The 12883-nt window shown below is 38.6% G+C and overlaps 1 protein-coding gene across 1 annotated transcript in view; it reads right to left on the bottom strand.

Annotated features, from left to right (window-relative positions):
- The window catches only part of stab1 (stabilin 1), a 102464-nt gene that overhangs the window by 85011 nt on the left and 4570 nt on the right, over positions 1-12883 (bottom strand). The window contains exons 4-12 of the mRNA XM_037679029.1: positions 8005-8090; positions 6255-6324; positions 5245-5340; positions 5042-5155; positions 3372-3559; positions 3151-3287; positions 2474-2601; positions 1331-1407; positions 483-605 (exon numbers count right to left, since the gene is read on the bottom strand). Coding sequence (XP_037534957.1) covers positions 483-605; positions 1331-1407; positions 2474-2601; positions 3151-3287; positions 3372-3559; positions 5042-5155; positions 5245-5340; positions 6255-6324; positions 8005-8090 — 1019 coding nt within the window. The remainder of the gene's footprint in view (positions 1-482; positions 606-1330; positions 1408-2473; positions 2602-3150; positions 3288-3371; positions 3560-5041; positions 5156-5244; positions 5341-6254; positions 6325-8004; positions 8091-12883) is intronic.

Below are 12883 nucleotides of genomic sequence, written 5' to 3'. Positions count from 1 at the left end.
TTTGGTTTTTTTTGAATGTCCAGAGGACCAGATTTAACTTTTTTAGATTTTTCTACCTGGATTATTGAGCAGCATCAGGAAACCGTTTCATTATTTGTGCATAAACAAAGGAAAATTACTGTTGGCTTTTCTTGGTGCTTGGACAGATAAAAGTAAAATAAAAGATACTCTTTTTGACTGAATGTTTCTTTTTTTCATGTTTTAACAAACAGAGTTTCTTTCCCTCATTCAGTTCGATTTAAAACCATAAATATACATACAGTAAGAATCTGGCCCTGTCTAAGAACTGAAGACTCCTGTTCACAGGTTTAAGACAAATCATTATTTTGGAACAAAAAGAAGTTAAACTCTGATCTAATATTTGTCCAGTAGGGAAATAACTTCACCGTTCCTGCTCTGGCTTCTACACAGAAATGATTTCTGAATGAATCTGGGCTCAAACGACGATTTGTTTTGTAATCAGACCACTTGAAGACGATTACCTGATTTACTTTGACCCTCATCTTTTCTCCTCCGAAAAGTGTGAAGTCTCGTCCCTGCAGGTCTTTGTAGAGGTGCTGACCCAGGATCAGGTGGTTTCTACACACCACCGCCTCATTAGCACCCTGTCCACACAAAAGATCAACATCAGAAGTAAACAAGTGTTTACTGAACAGTTTGTAAATAAACAGTTTTAGACATCATAGGTGGGATGGATGAGTTTAAACCCTCTAAAGCTGCAGCAGAATTATTATCTTCAAAAGTTCACATCATCCCACATTTTAAAATCATTTTATGTTTAATTTGTGATGCAAAATAATCAAAATAACCAATTGAAGAAAGAAACTCGCTCTTAAATCCATCTGATCGTTTGTTTCAACTCTTCCTTTAAAAGTAAGAGTTGCCGATTTCATTAAAAGTAAAAACAGAAAATTGTGTCTTTTCACTCAAGAGGCCTCACACTATATATAAAAATGTTAAATATAATTTATGCCAAACACCAGTATCAAATTATTAAGGCTAATCTAAATTTATGTGCATAATCCTGAGAATAACAGGAAATATTTGCTCAACTGTTATTCTTTCTTTTATCTTCCACCACTGTTTTGTTAAATATTGATTTTATTTTATTACTAATCTTTAAACATTTTGCTGATATAAAAGTCAACATTTGTATTTTTTCTGTCTGACGGTTGAGGGGAATGGGTGTTTAATGAACAAACAGTCCATCCAAATGTAAACCAAAGCTAAAACAACTGGAAACAAAGAGACTGTAGACACAGAGAGAGAAGAAGATGAGAAAAGTTTCAGGGGAAGTTCTGAAGCGACCCAAACGGGCAGAACCACCTACTGTCAGAGGTTGTTTCAGCAGCGGGAAGAAGGCTGTGAAGGGTCCGGAGCGACTCAGCAGCATCTGACAGCCTCTTTCTGTAGAACGAGACGAAACGTTCAACAGATCTGTGCATCGGCAGCACACAAACGCTGCATGTTTCCTGGCTTTAGGCTAATTTATTCATAAAGCACATTTCATACCAGAAGGAAACTCAAGGTGCTTGACCTGTGTAATACATGTTACACTAAAACTGAAACAGAATATTTATACTGTGCTTGATTTAAATAAACACAAACTGAATCAAAGTTTGCTTCTTTAACTGGATCAAGACAAACAGAGAATGGATGAAAAGTACACATACGGCGCATTATACGCCTGTCGACAAACAGCCATCTATACCAATGGCCCGGGCAAGCATAGACCTTGTTTTAACTTTGACCTTGATTTGTGACCTTGACCTTGGAGCTGCGGTGATAAAAAATGTGTACTGTAACATCATACGACCCGTCTTCAACGGTCTAAAATAAACAGCTGTCCTAGTTTTTACACATGTTGGTCACTGGCTCACTATGCTGCACCAAACTAAGTTTTCAAAATGTCTCAATCTCCTCACGAGTGTCAAAGCCTTTAAAATAACCACAAAACAACTACTGTCTTAAAATCCTCACTGAGTAATCACAGGTGTCTGGAACCCGTCTCAGATCCTTCTCAAGAGCTTCTCAAATTAGTTTCTGCAAGTCAAACGTGTGATAAATTAATGAAAACTGTACGAGAGGGAAGAGACGACTTTGTGACCAGGTGGAGACCAAGCTGGAGCAAAGTCTGCGCTTCATCTCTGAGCTCCATCACTTGTTGACGTCAGAAGACAGATCAGTGCTCAACGGGCGAAAGGCCTCGGATTTATGGTCAAGATTGCTCAACTGCAACAAATAATCAACTAGAACAAAATAAATTTTATGTTGGGCAACAATCGCTGGACATTTTTGAGAGATTTGTGCAACAAAACTAAGTTTCTATCAAATTTTGAGCTAAAAACATCAGAATATTCATCTTTTAACTCTAAACAAAGTTTCTTCCCTTAACTAAATGTTTACAAAACCAGAACCCTCTTCAGAGCGAAGAGACGGTCGTCTGTGGCAGGGTATGATTGTGTTGTTTTACCAAACAAGGTGACGGCTCCGGTCAGGTTCTCTCTCTGGCTGCCGCTCGAGTCCAGATCGATGAGGCGCTCCATCAGGTTACCGTAGCAACGCCGGCCGTCTCCAATCTGACCCGCCTCGCACACACATCTGATCCAAACGAGTTAAGAGCAGAGAAATTAACAAATTACTTAATCCGTCCACTTGTCAATGCTAAAAAGACTAAATGTCTTTATTGTCACTATATACCCACGTCAACCAACTATTATACAGCAATCTGTAGTAAAGACCCGGGCAAGCTAAGACCGTGAATAACCTTTGACCTTGATTTGTGCCCTTGACCTTGGAGCTACGGTGATGAAAAGTGTATACGACACTCCGTCTAATGATGAGGCATGTGTGTATGAAGTTTTGCGAAATTGTCTGGAGGACATTGAGCAGGTAGTTCCCCTTTGATGTCACTTCCTGTTTCACTTGGGCTGCTCCGTTGAAAAATTTAGGTCATTTATGACAAAACAGGTAAAATTGTGTGTATTTTGCTAAATTTCTTAAATATTGAGAAGTTTTCTTCCACTTTTTGCAATGATGGGTTATGCATGTCACAGGCACTTTAAAAGGTTACTGGCTGCTTGAAAGGACAAAATAACAACATGAGAACTGGACCAGGACTTTTGCACAGTATGAAGGTTTCTGTCTGACCTGGGTTTTCCGTCCAGTTCAGTCCGGCAGACAGCGGTGGGGCCACAGGTATCAGGTGAGCAGGCAGACAGGAGCTGGCAGCCAAACTCAGGGCTGCCACGCAGAGGCGCCATGCCGGACATACACTCGCAGCTCGACTGAGAACAGAAACACACGACGTTCATCTGAACACACGTTCCAACTTCATGGGTTTGTTTGGACTGAGCTCTGGAGACCCCCACCTTGTTGGGACCCTTGAAGACACAGACGGTGGAGTTGATGGGACACCCTCCGCTGTTCTCTAAACATGGGTTTCGGGGTACGCAGACCTTGCCGTCCCCCATGTAGTCGGGCTTACAGGCACATGATATCTTTGAGCCCTTCAAGGAACACCGAGCGTTGACGTCACAGTCCGTCATCGAGCAAATCTCTAAACAGAACAACAAACCCGGTTCACATCAGAATCCTGATCCACGTTTAAAGGTACTCTGTGGAACACTTGTCAAAATAACTCGTAAAGAATATGTTTCTCATTTCCACCTAAACATTGTCTGAGAATGTGAGAATTTTTGGTATGAATATTTTTATATTAAGGCTGAGATGGCTGAGAACACCTTTCCCTCGTCTGTAATGCGTGCACAAAATATTCTCTTGTCTCGGCCTGAAGGCCAGCTCGCCGACTCGCAGTGCCTCACTGGCGTTGTCGCCATGAGAACATGCCCAAAACATTCTCTTATCTCCATCTGGAGGCCGACTTGTAAGTTAAGACAGCTTATTTTTCTCCAACAGAGATCCTGCGCTTGTCTGATTCCACCATGTTTGTTCCCCCACACTGAAGACAGCCAGCCTGATGTAGGTCAAGCTTCCAGGGGGGTTTGTGGGTTCAGAGTGATTTGTTTACTTTAGATGCATACCTGCATTTCAAAACTTCTTTAATATCAGAAAAAGAACCGGCGGAAACTCTTTTAAACTGCACCATTTGAGAACTGTTCAGGATAAACTTTTATGTTTTATGCAACAACAAGGATTCTGACGAGTGAAGTTTTTATCCTTTTATTTTACTGGGATCAAACTAAAGACGGTTTAGTAACAAGCGTTACACCAATGTCCCCGTCGCTGAGGGATCTGAACAGTGAATGTTTGTTGTTTTGGAGACGAGTGTTTTTTTCTGGACTGGAATTAAACAGAGAATTAAATAAACCTGAATGTTTTTGGTGCAAGATGTTCAAGTGAGCAGGAAAAAAAGGTTAAATCTTGTCATCTGGACCAGTTTCTTAACAGGTTGACTTGAAACACAGCAGTGAAGGCTACTTATGGGACAGATCTGGTTGGCAAGCCACAGACTGATGAAGTCTTCTGGATGGAAGACGAAACGTTTCTCCTTTAAAGAAGCCGGTCCAGATGAAATGATTTAACCTTTTTTCTACCTGGATGATTGAGCCTACAAACCTTTTTTCAACTGAGCTGGAGTTACACTGTGAGGAGAACAGAGGGAGGTAGGCAGAGCAGAGTGATGGATCCTGGAAGGAGCAATTTTTCTCACCACCATGAGCAATGGAGGACCTGGAGGGGGGGCTCATAGATTAATCTCCAGCCACCCCAATCATCCGAGGAAACTAAACTTTTAGGCAATATAAAACTAGAAAGCAGTTTCCTCAAACGATAGGGGTGGCCTGTTTGAATATCTATGTGGTGGCCATCTTGGATTTTGAACTGACAATCTTCTAAAGGAAAGTTTCTTACGCCTAGATGCAGTCACACACCAAAATGGAAGTTGGTACCTCTTTTATTTTTCAAGTGATTAGTCACCACATGCACGGACACAAGATTTCCAAATCCCCTTTTCGTTTGGCGACGGGGGACAGAAGCAGGTTCAAACATCAGTTTAGACGTGTTTAAAACGAGTTCTTACGTGTGCATTTATTCCCCAACATGTTCCTGTGTCCAGGCAAACATTCACACTTGGCGTCGTCGCCGTCTCCTTTGCAGTACGAGTAGGAGCTGCAGCTCTTGCACCTGCTGCTCACTGTCAACATTTATTATGATCATCTCAGCATTCGGTCCAAATACAGTTTGATGAGGTCCAGTTAGTGCAGAACAGAATCACGGTCTTACCGACGTCACAGCGCTTCCCGGTGTACGGTGGCTGACACAAACACTGTCCGTCGCCGTCTGGACCTTTATTACACACTCCATGCACGCAGTCACACACTGTACATACACAGGAAGTAGCGTGATTATTAATTTTCATCACGGCGTGGTGTTAAATATTCAGTTTATAGATGCAGACAGCTCCACCACCAAGACTCTTTTTGTTAATATTAGAAGTACAGTACAGACTGAAACATTACTAAAAACAATAAATATGTGCGTTTCTGATGAGTTTATGGACCTAAACACATGATTTCAATTATCTTATGTGCAATGATGTTTGTTTTGGAAATTTTTGTCCTCTTTTAGAGTAAAATTAAAAAACAACAACTTTGTTTTAGGGCCGGATTAACTTGTGACAACATCGGTGAATAATCCTAATTTATTTTAAATACGTTTAAACACAGTAAGGTACGGAAGGGGAATAAAAACTTTATGTTTATCTTTTTTTATATCTAATTAAAAGCTAGAAGCAGCTTGAAACAGAAGAGGGGGCTGAAGTAGAAAACACAAATGTTCTTCTACGCTTATCCAGACCTAGAAAAACATTGAAAATAAATTCTTTATTTTTCTAAACTGAGGCCAAACCCTGATATAAAGTGGACAAAAACGAATTAATCTGATAGAAATGTTAAAGTATAAGGCTGCGACACAAGATAAATTAAGCATCTGTGTCACTCATGATATTTTATAGATTTCTGTTCCAAATGAAGCAAGAAAAAGGCAAATGTGACAGGACCGGAGACAAAGATGTTAAAATTCAAAAATCACGTAATTATTTATTACTGTTGTGTAAAAACAAAATGCCTCTGCTGAGTCAGGATAAAGTGGTGATATATTAGAAATTACGCACCTGACCGTTTCAGTGTAAGATATTTAATGATATTCTGTAAAAACCTTAATGTTTTTATGATCTGAAACTCAGGAGGCTCTGCAACATTAATGAAGTTCACCCCAGCAGACAAACATCTTACCTTTATTGCACGTTTTTCCAAAAGCATTTGGATTTTTACACTCATGACAAGCGAAACCAGAGAAACCCTCCTGTGAAAAGAAAGTTTACTTTTACAAAAGTATTGGAAAGAAACAAGTGTCACAAATAACATGTTATTACTGCATGTACTTCATTTAAAATATTTTTAAATTAAATCCTGTCACAATGTGAGCCAACGTCTTCTTTAATCAGGACGGTAAATGAAAACCCACCACGTTGTGAACATTGTTAAAAAGCTACTTGAAGTTGATTAAATTTGGTGTTTTTACTCAGAAAAGCAACTCAAGACTCAACTCGAGCTCAAGATCTGCAGTTTTTGTAGCACAAAAAAAAAAAAAAACAGGAACAAAAGGATCAAATTCTGTTCGAAACACAAAATAATTGTGGGTGATGTGAACACAGTTTGTGTTTTTAATTTTTGTATTTTGGCCTCAGCTTAGTCACAGAACTCTATATGTTCATGATGAATGTCAAAAAGAGCTGGAAAATAAATATGAAGAAGTAAATTAAAGTCCTCTGAAATATTAACATGAATGATTTTAATGAAAACATTTCCTGAAATCAAACAACTGGCATTAAAAAATTAAAACTGTTTAATAAAGTAAAACATGATTGATATTTCTCAGAGGGTTCCAATGGGAAAAATAAGCCATGCATTTATTTTTATTTGTTTTTTAGTGTGTTCTCACTAAAAATGACTGATTCTGACAAATCCTAAAACTATTTATTTCTTTGTCAGGATTGTTTCAAATGCTCCCATAAACTTCCAGTAACTTTAAAGGTGTTCTTTGGGGTAAAACGGACCCATTGAAACCCGTTTGATTTCATATTTTGATCCCATAAATAATGCAATCCTTTCGGTTGCTGTTTTTCTTCACATCTATGCGTTTGATTTTTACATTAGCCCACTGTGCTTTTACTTCTCAGCAATGCTTCAATATTGTTTGCAGACACCCAGAAAAACGGTGCCTCCTCCTCAAATGCAGGTTTTTGCAGAACCCGACATCTCATTGGAAAAATGTGATTTTAGTTCTGCTGTTGAGGAGCAAAAACACACTTGTGCACGAGTAAACATGTGGCACAAAACTAGCTCCACATATATGCAAGATAAAGAATCACACGCGGACACTGGCACTGTGCACATGTGAAGGTTTTAGAAATATAAGTTTAACCGGGTCGACTTGTGAAGGCGAGATTGAAAACGACATCATTTCAGGCTTCCAGATGTGGCGGGTGAGGGCTGGGGGTGGACGGCGTTCCAAAAACTCTGATTTAGAATTTTTTGTTGAAATGTCCAAAAATCCTAACGTTATCCTAAAGGGACAAAATGTGATAGTTCTAAAAGACGGACTAGTTTATGATAGACAAAAACAATAATAAATAGTATTTTAAGCAGAGATGTTTGATTTGCCTCTAAAGACCACTTCTTGTCGTAAACTGAAAGGACCTTCTGATGGTTAAACAAGTCACAAAATAAATGTTTTTAGAAAATAAAAGAAATAAACAAAAAATTCTGAAACAAAAGACCCTGAAAATCATTTCCATATTTTAATGCCACTAGCAGTAAATGTCAATAAATATCAGAGATAAAAGTTTGTTTAGTCAGTTTTATGAATGTTTTCATCTCCTGACTGTGGGCTTCATTCTGAGTCACGTCACAGTACACTATACAGATGCTGAATTTAGTAACAAACAGATTTTATATATTTTTTAAAGAAAATGAAACTGACATTACAGACGCAGGTGCCGTTACCAACGTCTCCGTCAACACAGACTCCGTTGAAGTTACATGTTCTCCCCGACCATCTGGGACAGGCTGCAGACAAATACAAAGATTAAAAATCATTTACTGTGTTTGGTTTGTGTGAAAAACAGCTTTAACCACAGGTGGGGCAAAGAGGCGTAAACTTCGAGAAAGAAACGATGTCGTCATAATCGGAACAACTAAAGAAAGTCTTTATTACTTTAAAGACTTTAAAGATGTGTAAAAGCAGAAACTGAAGCACTACCTTCACTGATTTATTTCCTAAAAAAATAAAATAAAACATTCCAGCAACACAAACAGCTGATAAAGTAAAATAATCAAATACAAAGACAGGACATTTTTTAAGTGAGCATGTTCAAAGTCTGATTTTTTCTCAAAGGGAAATCAAAGCTGGAGTTACAAGTTAATTTTAAATTAAATTTAAGAACGTATGAACTGCCGGACAGGTTTTAGTAAATCTCTCAGAAATGAATTATCCGTGTACATGTGTAAATGCCCAACAGACTGTTGGGTGGTAGTAGTTGAGAGTCGTTTCCAACACATACACTCGAGCTAAAACATCTTTGTTTAAAGCGTTGACATGCTTATGGGTAATATGTGTTTTAAAAAGCTAAAAACACAAATTTAAATAACAAAATTTTTATTATTTATGGCTAATATGCACTAGAATAAATCTGGGAATAACAATGTTAGCTGAATTTTTTTTATTAGAAATATCAAATACAAAAAATACTCTAAATGTAATTAATTTTTCCAGTAAAACTAGATTTAAATAAAAAATAATAATTCAGAACAGCAGGAATTAATCGCGTTAGCCTCGTTAGCATGACGACTAACACAAAGTACTTACAGGTGTTTACATGTAATCTTTTATTATAAAACAAACACATGTAGCTCCTTTACTCACGTTTCGGTTTCGATATTTTAAGTTTGAACAGCAAGTTGTCAAAAATAAAAAAACTTAATTTAGCTGTGACGCAGAGGGAAGTTAGCAAGCTAACATGCTAACAAGCTTCTTCCGTGAGAGTTGCCGCCATTAACAACCGGAAGCTACAAACACTAGCACCCCTAAAACCGAGTTATTAAGCAACCCGAACGTCTAAAAACACAAACAAATTAATTTTACTTTATTTATTTGTTTACTGTAGAAGATGAACTTCTAAAAGGAAGCAAACGGGCGAGGGTAGGGGAGATTCATAACATCTGAATTCTCATTGGTGGAAAAAGTGTCCATCACTTAACAGGCCAATCACAAGTACCGATAAATTATTAATCCCCGCCTTCCAGTTCTGGGGTAGTTTCTTGTTTTATTTTATTTTTTATTTTAATTTTTTTATTTTACATGTTAACATATTTTACAGTTTCTGGAGCTTTTAAAGTCTGCTATCAGATCAAAAAACAATTTAAAAAAATTAAACACAGTTAATTTTAAATGTTGTATTAAATGATACAGCTCATTTCTTTCAATTTTATTTTCACACTAGATTTTATGATTGTTTAAGAGGTCTTGGTCAATAATTAATCAGTTTTTACTAATCTTTCTCAGAGGAATGCTATTGGTTTTAATAACAGATTTTTAGAAAATTATATTTTTAGTTGAAAGTTAAATAAAAAAATTAAAAAAAGCTCAAGTTGACAGCCACGTTTTTTGCACAGACAAGAGCTAATAAATGAACAATTGATCAATGGATGGATTATTATGGATCACACCTCCAAGAAAAGCATTACCATTAATAAAAACACAGTAACATGGTGTTTTATTAAAGTAACTGGATAATTTAAGTCTGGAATTATGTTTTCATAAAATGTGACACAAAAAGACTTGAAACCCCCTCAAAAATAAAAATAATTGTGAATCAGTAAACAGGCTCTTGATAATCAGGCTTTGATTTACAGTTTTTCAGCATTTAAGGTTTTTAAAAATGAAAGGGTAGCAATACACAGTACAGCTCAGTACACCTGGTACTTACATATCTGGTGTGTACTGGATAGTATACTACCTGTTTATTTACCCCCAGTCCCTGGTATAATCCAACCCAGGTCTCTTCACCCCATGATATCAATAGTGCTGAGTCAAAGATACAAGAATTACTTAATTTTTCAAAATTTCATTGGAAGTTCAGCTTTGTCGTCAAGTGAAAAAGCTAACTGATTTAATAAAACTCTAAACATTTAGACCAATTCATACACCCAGGTCTGACTATGGGTATATATGGATATATAAATGGGTATATTCTACCCTGGAGGGGTATAGTCTGGCCTGAGCTATTTTATACCCCCGGGTTCAGTTTGGCCTAAGACATTTTATCCTCCAGGATATACTCTGGCCTGGGCCAAACTATCCGGGTTTAAACTGGGGATGGGGTTAGTTTGGCCTGTTAAAGATACCTACTAAGTATGTTTCAGGTACTTACTAGGTATGTACCAGGTACACGCTTAGTTACCTGACGTGTACACACCCAGTTCTTACCTGGCACAAACTAACCAGCTACTCATGTACAGGGCGGTGACGTGTGGTGAGGTTTGTGACAGGTGAGGCACTGACTCGTTTAGAATCGGATGCTCAGATATATGAACCCAAAATAGAAGCTCATATTTCAATCTAGCCTTTTTTTCTTCTTCATTTTTCCTTCCTCTCTCTAATACCTTCTGACTGAAAATCAAGTTTAGAAAAATCCTTTCGTTCTGAGATATGATCTTCCGTTTTGTCTAAAGAAATCTAAATGAGTGTACGGTTTGCTTCACCCCCCGCCCCTCTGCGTAACAGAAGAACTCACAGCGACGTTTCATTGTCCCTATGGGGCAGCACTGCCCCCTACTGGTGTGGCAAGGTACATTCTGCCTCACCCTGTGTATTTTCATCGTGCATTATGACCGATTAGAAAGAAGAAATATGTCACACACATTCATTCAATAAATTAGACAGACTGTAGAACATCATGTGCAGCGCATGTGTAATCAAACATGTATATTGGCGATATAAAGAGAGACAGCAACGGACGTGCGCCAACCGTCTACGTCATATGACACAGCGCCACCAGAGGTGAGCCAGAGCACTACACTGCCTCGCCCCGCACATTTCTTCCATGTTTGAACAGGCAATGTGTAAATTCTGTGATTTTGACCACTGAAGAGTTGAAATAATTCAGAAAACTGTTTAATAAAACAGTTTTATAGAACTGGTCAAATGTATTTTCTCATCACTGTTAGGATTTTACTTGTCATGATGACAGGTGAGGCACTACCTCACCCTCCTCCCCTGACTGCACATCACTGGTACAGGGTACGTCCGTCATCCATTCATTTTCTTCACCCACTTTTCTTTCCTGGTCTCAGGGAGCTGGTGTCTTTCTCCAGCTGTCACAGTGAGAGCTGAAGGACACCTTGGACAGATTTCTAGTCAATCAAAGGGACGCATATACAAGACAAATAACGATTCACATTCTCATCCAGGGTCATTTATAGTAACCAACAAAGCAGCAGCACGATGACTGGAGCTGTCACCATTGAGCGAGAAGGCCAGAGGTTCGCCTCCTGGCCTTTCTGGGTGGACGTCCTGATGCGTGCTCAATAATCCAGGTAGATAAATCTGATAAGGCTGGCAGGTCCTCTGGACGGGTTTTTCTTTGTTGAAAGAGCAAAGCAGAACCCGTCCAGAGGACCTGACTCAACCTTGTTAGATTCTGGGTGGAGTTTATACTTGTATGTTCTCACCATGGGTTTTTCTCTGGGTACTCTGGTTTCCTTCCACAGACCAAAAACATGCATGTTACGTTCATTGGTAACCCTAGATTGTCCCTGGGGGTGAGTGAGAGCATTATTTGTCTCGTTTGTCTTTGTGTCCCTGTGATGGACTGGAAACCTGTCCAGGGTGTCCCCCACCTCTTCTGCTCCCTGTGTCCTAGAAAGAAGTGGGTAAAGAAAATGGATAAATGGGTGAATGTTATTGGTCTATTGGAGGCAATCACAGTTCTACTGAGTATATACCGGCTATGTACCTGGTACCTACCGAGCACTTACCAAGTACATATCAGGCTGTATTATGTGCTATTATAAAGTTTTTTTCAGATTGAGCAACATTCTTCTGAAACTATTTGTGACTATCCTGATGCTGCTCAATAATCCAGGTGGATAAATCTAACCAGGTTGAGTTAGGTCCTCTGGACGGATTCTTCTTTGTTGAAAAGTTTATTTTTTTATCCAAAGGACTTCTTCAGTCTGAGGAGCTGCAACAAGCTCAGTTATAAATAGCACCTCCTCGTTGTGGATCAACCAGTTAGTTGTTCAGAGATTCAGAGAGATTCGGAGTTTCATTATTTGTCATTTGCATCGCATGTGGTGGAACTAAATTATGTACACAGGGTCCCAGTTACATCCAACAATAAAATGTAAAATAAAAACAGTAATAAGATCTAAGATATGAACGAAGAAAAACATTAACTAAAAATATGCTAAGCACTAAAACGCCAAACAGCAGCACGAACATGAGTCTGTGTGAGCAGATGAGCACGCATGAACACAGCAACATGAAAACATCTGTCAACATCTGTAACTAGCTGTTCACAGGTTAAGGAGGACCATCAGCCTAACAACTGACGGTTAGTGCCCTGATGGCTGCTTGTTATTCACAGAGGCTGAGTGATACTAGCAATAGTCATCACCCTAACCCTAGTCCAGTGAAAATACATTATTATCCATCTGCTTCTTTTTCAATTATTTCATGTGTATTTTTTTCTGTATAATTAGAAAATGCTACTGGATGCCTCAAATTTCCCCCTGAATGAATGGATGGATGGATCTGTCTGTCTGTCTGTCTGTCTGTCTGTCTGTCTGTCTGTCTGTCT

This window comes from Nematolebias whitei, chromosome 7 (assembly GCF_014905685.2).
Source record: "Nematolebias whitei isolate Nwh7 chromosome 7, NemWhi1, whole genome shotgun sequence".
Taxonomy (NCBI): Eukaryota; Metazoa; Chordata; class Actinopteri; order Cyprinodontiformes; family Rivulidae; genus Nematolebias; species Nematolebias whitei.
This window is presented reverse-complemented; position numbering and strand designations above follow the sequence as displayed.